This window comes from Chinchilla lanigera, unplaced genomic scaffold (genome assembly GCF_000276665.1).
Source record: "Chinchilla lanigera isolate Chin_1 unplaced genomic scaffold, ChiLan1.0 scaffold00169, whole genome shotgun sequence".
Classification (NCBI taxonomy): domain Eukaryota; kingdom Metazoa; phylum Chordata; class Mammalia; order Rodentia; family Chinchillidae; genus Chinchilla; species Chinchilla lanigera.
The window spans coordinates 934,011-943,289 of NW_004955570.1; the positions used below are offsets into that span (position 1 = coordinate 934,011).

At 50.4% G+C, this 9,279-nt stretch overlaps 1 protein-coding gene across 13 annotated transcripts in view; it reads left to right on the forward strand.

Moving 5' to 3' along the window:
- The window catches only part of Odf2 (outer dense fiber of sperm tails 2), a 34,601-nt gene that overhangs the window by 2,009 nt on the left and 23,313 nt on the right, over positions 1 to 9,279 (forward strand). For 4 of the 13 annotated variants that reach the window (XM_005413547.2, XM_005413543.2, XM_013509396.1 and 1 more), the window contains exons 2-3: positions 2,593 to 2,683; positions 4,516 to 4,641. In XM_005413547.2, the coding sequence (XP_005413604.1) occupies positions 2,593 to 2,683; positions 4,516 to 4,641 (217 nt within the window). Of the gene's footprint in view, positions 319 to 452; positions 686 to 2,592; positions 2,684 to 4,095; positions 4,250 to 4,515; positions 4,642 to 9,279 lie in introns of those variants that run through there. The other 9 variants (XM_005413550.2, XM_005413555.2, XM_013509398.1 and 6 more) reach the window with 7 other exon arrangements.

Here is a 9,279-nt window from a genome sequence, read left to right on the forward strand (position 1 = left end):
CCGCCCGTCCGCGCCCGCTGCCCGCCGCCCGCCGCCCTCCGTAGCCCTCCTCGGAGTCCCCTGCTCCGTCTAAGTGTAGACCCCCGCGGTCAGGGCCCACCTGTCCCCGCCTCGCCTCCCTCCTTCGAATACGATTGGTTCTCCGCGCTGTCTGTTCTCCCGGGAACGCCCCTTCTCCTAGGAGACAGTTGCCCCGACCCCGCCCGCGATACGCCTCCTGGTCCCAGCGCGGGTTCCCGCCCCTCGGGGGCCCACTTGGGGCCTAGCGGTTCTCAGCTGCCCACCTCGCCTGCCTGCCAGGCTTCAGGTTTTCCCCTGGTAGTCACCCACCTGTCCGTCCTCCTGGGTGGGGCCTGGGCATGGTGGTCCCGACCCTCCCCACCTGCCTACCGGCTGCGCACCGGGCTCCACGCAGGCAGCTCAGCCTCTCCTATCTTCCCCCACTTTGGCAGGACAGTTGCTGTGCGACTTGGACAGTAGAGGAGCGCCTCCCAAGTTTTCATCCAACTGCCACCCCCAAAGTTCCACCCACCTCCCCTCAGAGAGGACGTTTGATGCCAGGCCCCTGAGATTCTCATTGACAAGCCCCTCTGGTCCCTCTGAGCTGAGTCTGCTGACCCAGTTGCCCATCTTTGCGGCTTTGATGCCTAGCCATGTCTGCCTCATCCTCAGGCGGCTCCCCCAGGTACTACCGTGTGGGGGGCGCCTCCCCACTAGGGCAGGGAGAGGTGGTCAGGAGCCCCCAGGTCAGGCCTGCTGGAAGCTTCCCTCTTCAGCTTCCTTTGTCTGTATGCTGAAGGGCCGACCAGCGTACCTGGAAGTCACCCTTAAAGGGGAGGAGGAAATAAATGCACACACACATCCCAGCCCTGCACCCTGGCTCCTTACCTGGCAGTGCCACAGCTTCCTTGAAGCAGACACAACTTGCCCTTGTTTCATGGAATAAGTTCACAGCCCCCCTCCTGTTTTTGGAAGCTGAGTGCAAATAAATAATGATAAGATAGGAGCTGAATGTGCAGTTAACAGGGTGTTCATGGAACCTGGGTAGTTTGATGGTCTTTTGCAAGCGTATTGTTTCTAAGTGAACAGAGATGTTGTAAGTGTGTGTGTGTGTGTGTGTGTTGTGGCAGGGGTCTTGCCTTCTCAGATTTGGTATTTGGTTAAATGAGTAGGAGGAATTAGAAAGTGTTACACATATACAGAAACTTCTATACTGAAGTGCTCAGTTATTATTATTTTAGTGGGTTTTTCTTTTCTTTTTGAAACAGGGTCTCCCTATGTAGTTCGGACGGTCCTTGAACTCATGTAGCCAAGGGCTGGCCTAGAATTCACATGATCCTCCTGCCTCAGCCTCCCACGTGCTGGGATTTAGCCATGTGCTTCCATGCCTGGCTCAATTATTTTGGTGTTGCATTATTTTCTCCAAGAATTTGTGGGAGGCCAACATATTATTTGGGGGCTGTCAGGAAGCAATAGGGTAAATCAGGTGATGGTTCCAAGTCCCTTCCCAACGGGGAATTGATGGATGTGTTACCAGTTTGGGACAAATTGAACTTCCGCTGTCTTTGTGAATCTGGTGATAGGACTGTGGCTGTGTATGAACAAGGGGATCTAGCTCAGCGGCGCAGCACCTGCGTGGCAAACATGGCCCTGAGTTCCATTCCCAGTACCCTCCCCCCGAAAGGGGGATTACACACGGCATTAAAATTTGCTTCTGTTTCTTAGGCACTTAGTGGAATATTTTTGAGAAGTGTTTTTTTGTCCTAAGTGAATATTCAAACTTTAATTTGAGTGACAGTGACTGAGGTAATTTTTTTTTTTTTTTGTACTGGAGATTGAACCCAGGACTGTCACACTGAGCTATGTCCCCAGCCCTTTTATTTTTAATTTGGAGAAGAGGTCTTACTAAATCATTCAGTTGCCTAGGTTGAGCTCAAACTTGTGATCTTCCTGCCTCAGCCTCCTGGAGTGCCGGGATTAGAGGCTTGTGTGACCGTGCATAGTTACTTAGTGACACATCTTGGTGTCCACAGGCTTGAAAAGGGATTGAATTCTGTCTTTATTGTTAGTCACTTTTTTTTTTTTTTTTTTTTGTCTTTTTGAGGCAGGGTCTCGCTATGCAGTTCAGGCTGGTCTTGAGCTCACTTTGTAGCCCAGGCTGGCCTCAAACTCACAACAGTCCTCCTGCTTCAGCCTCAGCCTCCCGAGTGCTGGGATTACAGGAGTGCGCCAGTTAGTCACTTATTGAGCCCTTCTCCAGAGCTAGATCTGCTCCAGGTGCCGCCCTGATTGGGGACTATCACTCTTGTCCACTTGAGTCCCTTAGCTGCTTCTCAAGGGCAGCCCGACAGGATGACAGCCAAGCTTTTCAGCAAAAGGTCCTGATCCGTGTGATGGGGTGGCAGGGGCCCAGGGCAGCAGTGCGGGTCCGCCCCCCTGCTGGGCACCCTGTGCTGAAGCCCCGGGAATCCGGGCTGCTGCTCCTGGCTATGACCGCCCCCCCCAGCTCCACCCGCAGTGTGCAGTGCCGAAGAGTCAGGAGTAGGGGAGCCCAGGTTCCGCTCATAATCTGGTTCTTGTGCCCGGGTGCAGGTTTCCATCGTGCGGGAAGAACGGAGTCACGAGTCTCACGCAGAAAAAAGTCCTGAGAACACCTTGTGGCCCGCCCAGCGTGACTGTGACGGTAGGTGACTCGCGTGCTAGGTGCCCTCCCCGCCTGCGACCCCGTCAGAAGTGCTTCTGCATGCTTCCTAGGCGCTGTCTCCACCTGCTGGGCGCCGCCGTAGCCCAAGTGCTCTGTACCGTGCTGTTACACATGTCCTGCTCATTCTTGCTGCGTTTTAATTGTTTTATGGTTTGGGGTTTTTTTTTTTTTTTTGCCTCTTTTAAAGCCGCGAGCAATGAGAAGGTTGTCAAAACATTATTCCATCCAGGCAAATGCCAAAATTTTTAGAATAGAATTTAAAAAAAATAGGGGGAAAGAAAATTTCAGCCAGGTGTGGTGGTACATGCCTCTAATTCTAGCCCTCGGGCGGCTGAGGCAGGAGGATTGCTGCAAAGTTTAGGCAAGCCTGGGCTACATAGTGAGTTCAAGACCGGGACTGGGGATTTAGCTCAGCGGCACAGCGCCTGCCTGGCAAGCGCAAAGTTGTAAGTTCGGTTCCCGGTACCAGAAAAAAAACAAAACCAAAAAAAAATAAAAGACCAATCTGGATGATATAGTAAGACCCTGTCTCAAAAAAAGAAAAAGTTAAAAAAAAAAAAAAAGAAAAAGTTTTACACGTTGTACATGGTGGTGCATGCTTGTAATCTCAGTACTCAGGAGGCTGAGGCAGGAGGATCACCATGAGTTCAAGGCCAGCCTGGATTATGTGGTAAGTTCCTGGACAGCCTGAACTACACAGTGAGACCCTGTCTTAAAATCACCAGAAAAAAAAGAAAGAAAAAAAATTTTTTTTAAAGAATGAAGGTGTAAGGGCTAGGAGCTGGTTTTTGGGTGAGGGGTGAGGGGTATAGAGCTGGGGCTCTGCCCCATTCGTGGTGTTTTGGTTTTGCCTTGTGGTCCTGGACGTGGAACCCAGGGCCCCACACATGGTAGGCAAGTGTGCAAACACTGGGCTGCATCCCCAGGCTTTCGTGGTTTCTTTAGAATCTGCACAACCTTCTCATCCTAACCATTTCTGGCTGCTTTCTATTTCCGGTCATTTCTCTGCCTGCACTGTGACTGCTGCTGTACCATAACCAGTCTCTGCTGTTCCTTGCTAATCCGCATGCGCGGCTGACTGAGATCCCTGTGTAGAAGGCTCCTTCTGCTTGCCAGCACAGTACCCTAAAGCCAAGGGGAGCTCTGCACTTCCAAAGGCTTGGACAGGGTTTCCTGTCCGAGGCTTGCAGGCCCTTCTCTGGCATGGACCGGGCGCTCCCCAGTGGCTCCAGCTGGGGTGTCTGCAGGAGCCTGGCAAGCGATGCTCCTGCCGCCCGCAGCCCCGCCCGCATGCCATAGTCGGCTCCTGTCCTGCTCGCTTGGTGGCTGGGCTTTCAGGGGCCCCTGCAGGCTGTGAGCTCTGTGTTCACGCCCAGTTTACTCATCCACAGATCAGCCTTTTTTGTGTTGCCCTCCCCCGCCTGCCAGACGTGAGCCATGAAGGACCGCTCTTCAACTCCCCCCTTACATGTTCACGTGGATGAGAACACCCCTGTCCACGTCCACATAAAAAAACTCCCGAAACCAACAGCCGCCAGCAGCCAGGTAGGAGCACACGGGGGGTGCGGCGACGGCTGTGTCTCGGCGGCTCCTCCCGCCCAGCCTGCTCGCTGCTGGCTCCAGAGCTTTGGGAGACGCGCGCTTTCTTCCGGAGGCCGCTTGCCTGCTCGGAAGGTAGGCACCTGTCGTCCAGCAGTGGCCGCAGCAACCTCAGTCAGCGGACGCAGCCCTGCGGCGTTGGAGGCGATCTACCGGAGTGATCCCATGCACACGGGAGAGAGGGTGACCTTGCATCTGTCCCTTTTCCACAGAAATCTCATAAGCGTGGAATGAAAGGGGATACCGTGAATGTGCGGCGGAGTGTCCGGGTGAAAACCAAGGTACCTTGGATCCCCCCTGGAAAGTCATCCACCCGGCATGTGGGATGCAAGTGGGAGGTAGGCTCATTCCTGTTCGGGCTTTTTTCTCGGATGGGTCAGGTTCTGTGGGGCCTCAGACTCCGCACAGTCAGGGTTGGTCCCTGTTCATAGGCCCCGTTTACCAAGCGCCCAGATGAACCCAGAAAGTATTCAGCTCTCCCAGGTCCTCACGGTACTGCCAGCGGGTGGATCCTGGCACCCCAGCATAGAGATGAGAGCGGCTCCGGGAGAGCTGGGAGCTGCTGGGCTCTCGGAGGTGGCGGGACTGGGCTGGGACCCGCGGAGGCTGGGTCTGGAGGCTGAGCTGCAGCCACTGCTTCACATGGGAGAACCATGTGTGTGTGTGAGGTTCCACGTGTCTGTCACAGTGTGTGAAGCATAAAGATACCCGTGTCCCCTCTGGAGGGGTGAACGTATCACTACCCCTAGGTGCTGTCACGACCACTTTGGGGTCCATGTCCTGGGGAATTACCTTCAGTATGACAGTTGGAATGGCCAAGAGAAGTGATGTGGTTTTCTTTCTGCCACACCTCGATATATTTTGTCTGTCTACAAACACACTCTGTGTCCATGCAGTCTCTTACTTTTCCATTTACCCATCCGTCCACCCAGCCGTCTGTAATTCTACTCTCCTGTCCATCTGTCACTCACCCATCCACACTCCTACCCATCCACCCACCCATCCATCCATCCACCCGTTCATCCATCTCGTCTCTTATGCATCCACCCACCACCTGTCTCCCCAGCCCTCCACCCACACAGTAACTCATGCAGCAAGCATCTGTTGAGAGTTGTTCCAGGCACTGCTGGACCCAGGGCGACAGCTCCAGATTGGGCAGACTTGGATCCTGCAATGAAAACATTCAGTAAAACGAGGCTAACAGCCTTTGGCCAAGTTTGGACAAAGATCTCATTTTTGGGAACCACTGTAAAGTGGTGATTCCTGATCTATTTTGAAAATTCAGCCTTGTTTTGTTTTGTTTTTTGTTGCTGTTGTTGTTTGCTTGGTTTATTTATTTATTTATTTATTTATTGGGTACCAGGAATCGAACTCAGGACCTCATGCTTGCCAGGCAGGCGCTTGTGCTGCTGAGCTATATCCCTGGCTGTTTGCTTGGTTTTTTGAGGCAGAGTCTTACTATACAGTACAGGCTGGCCTTGAACTCACTGTATAGCCTAGGGTGGCCGTGAATTTGCAGCTATCTTCCTGCCTCAGCTTCCTGAGTGCTGGGATTACAGCTGTGTGTTACTATACTGTGCCTGGCTATCAGTCCTTGCAGTTCATTACTTTTGTCGTTGTTGTTGTTTTGTGTTTTTTGAGACAGGGTGTTGCTGTATAGTTCAGGCTGGCCTTGAACTTGCAGTGATCCTCCTGCCTTGGCCTCCCAAGTGCTGGGATTATAGGCATGTGCCACCACACCTGGCTATAGTTCGTTACTTTTAAAATTAGAAAGCCACGTGGTGGTGCACACCTGTAATCCCAGCACTTGAGAGGCTGAGACAGGAGGACCGTTGCTAGTTTGAGACCAGCAGCCTGCACTGCATAATGAGACCCTGTTTCAAAAAAGAAAAAAAAAAAAACAAAAGACATAAAATTAGAAAGTCAAATAAAAGTCATTATTCTGACATTGATAGTTATACCTTATGGTTTTAACTTCCTGATTTACCATTTTTTCCTTAAAGGACAAAGGGAACAGTGTGTATATTATTCTTAAGGATGAATGGAAAGAATTCTGATTAGTAGGAGAAAATGCAAGAAGCCAGGCATGGTGGTGCACTCCTGTAATCCCAGCATTTAAGGAATGTTGCAAGTTCAAGTCCTGCCTGGACAATTTAGCAAGCCCCTGTCTCAAAGAAAAAAAAAAGAAAGAAAGAAAGAAATAGGAGTAATAGCTCAATGCAGTGGTCCTGGGTTCAAGCCCCAATATCAGCAAGTGGGGGCACAAGAAAGATTGGAGTTTGGGGCCGGGGTGTAGTTCAGTGGTAGACCTTGTACTCCGCATGCAGTAGGCCCCACATTCAATTCCCAGCAACAGCCCCTCCAAAAAGAGAAATCAAAATGAAAATGTGCTCTTACATTTTTAAATAAGTTATTCTCACTAATAATCATTAAAATGTAAGTTTTAAGCATTAATATTTATTATAAAAGAAATAACTATCATTTTTTTATTGAAAAAGTTTGGTTTTGTTTTTTTGAGACAAGGCCTTATTAGGTAGCTTAGGCTGGCCTCGAACTCGCAGCCATCCTCCTGCCTAAGCCTCCATACCCAGCTTCAAGAAGCTTTTTAGACTTTGTGTATGTGTGTGTGTGTGTGTGTGTGTGTGTGTGTGTGTGTGTTACTGTGGATTGAACATGGGTTCACACATACTAAGTAAGACAGGGTTCACCAAGTTGTCCAGACTGAGTTGTAAACTCCACCCCACCCTAGCCTCCCGAGTAGCTGGGATTATAAGCATGGGACACCATGCCCAGCTCCTTTCTAGAGATTTTTTTTTTTTTTTTTTTTTTTGGTCTTTTTTTGAGACAGGTTCTTGCTGTGCAGTTCAGGCTGGTCTTGAGCTCACTTTGTAGCCCAGGTGTCTTGGTTACTTTCCTTTCGTTGCTGGGACAAAATACCTGATGTCCAAAATTAAGGAAGGAAAGGTTTATTTCGCTTACAGTTTGTGGAGGTCTCAGTCCATACTTGGCAGGTTACAAGGCAGAGTGGCACATGGCAGAGGGCTACAACTCCTGGCGGCAGAACACAGCAAAAGCAACAAGCACAAAAAAGGAGAAATGGCAGCAAGCAGCCTCTTGAGCTAAATCCCCAGCCCTCAATCAAACTCTAAAAGCCTGCCCCATGACCACATGAGGCTTTGGGGGGACACCCAGACACAAACCATAACACCAGGCTAGTCCTGAACTCGGGCTACCTGTCCCTTATCTTCATCCTCTAGTCCTGTAGCCTTGGCGATCCTCCTGCCCCAGCCTCCCAGGTGCTGGGGTTACAGGCGTGCGCCACCACGCCCGGCCCTTTCTAGAGATTTTTGATGGGACTGTGAAGCTGACTTGGCTGTTCTGAAGATGTTTAATCTGATAGCATCTATCCAAACATTGATTTTGTAGGTTTATATATGGGAATTTATCCTAGAAGTCTTGCCGAAGAGTACTAGACTCTCTCCTCTCTCTCTTTTCTGTTTTTGTTTGTTTGTTTGAGATATACAGATTGATAATTTTCAAGTCTAATTGAAGAGATGCTGTTATGGAAATTGACTTTGAGCCAAGTGTGAGTTCGAGGTCAGCTTGGGCTATATAGTGAGTTCAAAGCTGCCTGAACTACATAGTGAGACCCTCTCAAAAAAAAAAAAAAAAAAAAAAATTGAAGGCCAGGGATACTTATAGCTCAGTGGCACAGCACCTGCTTGGCAAGCATGAGGTCCTGAGTTTGATTCCCGGTGTTGTACAAAAAAAAAAAATTGACTTTCAAACTGATGGTGGTGCATGCTTGTAATCCCAGCTAATCAGGAGGCTGAGTCAGGAAGATACAGTGTTCAAGGACACAAAGGCTTGAGAAAGGACCACCATGAATTTGAATCCAGCCTCGGCTCCCTCATGAGTTCAAAGCTGGCCTAGACTGCATAGCAAGTCACTGTCTCGAAAACAATCATAGAAGGGCTAAAGATGTAGCTTGGTGGGAGGCCTGGGTTCTGTCACCAGCTCTGCAAAGCGGAAATGGACTGTGCACTGACATGAGTTGCAGGAGTCACATCCTCCTCATTCCCCACCCCAGGCTCAGGGCTGACCCCGCTGCTGTGGCCTCCGCATCTGGAGGCCAAGGCCCCGGATGGTGACTGGTCCAAGTGCCCGGCAGCCAGCCCAAGCAGTAGCTGTCGTCCCTGCTTCTCTCTTGGTCTGCCGTTTGCCATTTGCCGTTTGCCATTTGCCGTTTGCCAGGGGCCTCCTGGGAAGCCCTCGCCTGACCCTTCCCCTGAGGGATAAAGGGCGAAGGGCCCGGGGAGGCAGGTGTTGGGAGCACAGATGGAGGGGGAGACCAGGGCGCCTGTGTGCACGTGGGGTTCCGATTTATTTCTGTAGCTCACGGAGGACTGAACAGGGCCTTTGTGCCGGGCTTCATCCCAGCCCTTTATTTGGTTTTAAATTTGAAATTTTTACTTATTTATTTACTTATTTTTATTTTTAAATTTTGAGATAGTCTAAGTCACAGAGTTGCCCAGGCTGGACTCTGACTTGTGATCCTCCTGCCTCAGCCTCTCTGAGTGCTGAGATTACAGTGAAGGGCACCATGCTAGGCCATTGGAAAAAAATTTTTTTTTTGTCTTTTCTTCCGGTACCAGGAATTGAACTCACGACCTTGCGCTTACCAGGCAGGCGCTTTGCCGCTGAGCTAAATCCCCAGCCCCTGATGGGAGATTTTTATTTGATATTTTTTGGGGGAGTTGGTGGGTTTTAGGAACCTAGAACCTTGGGCATGCTAGGCATGCTCAGACATGATTTCTGGTTCTTGTTAGATACGATATCTCTATCTGTGTCTTTATCTGTATATATCTTTTTATTCTTTTTATATTTAGTTTTTGGAGGGCACCAGGAATTGAACTCAGGACTTTGCACTTGCCAGGCAGGCATTTGGGCTGCTGAGCTATATCCCTGGCCTGGGA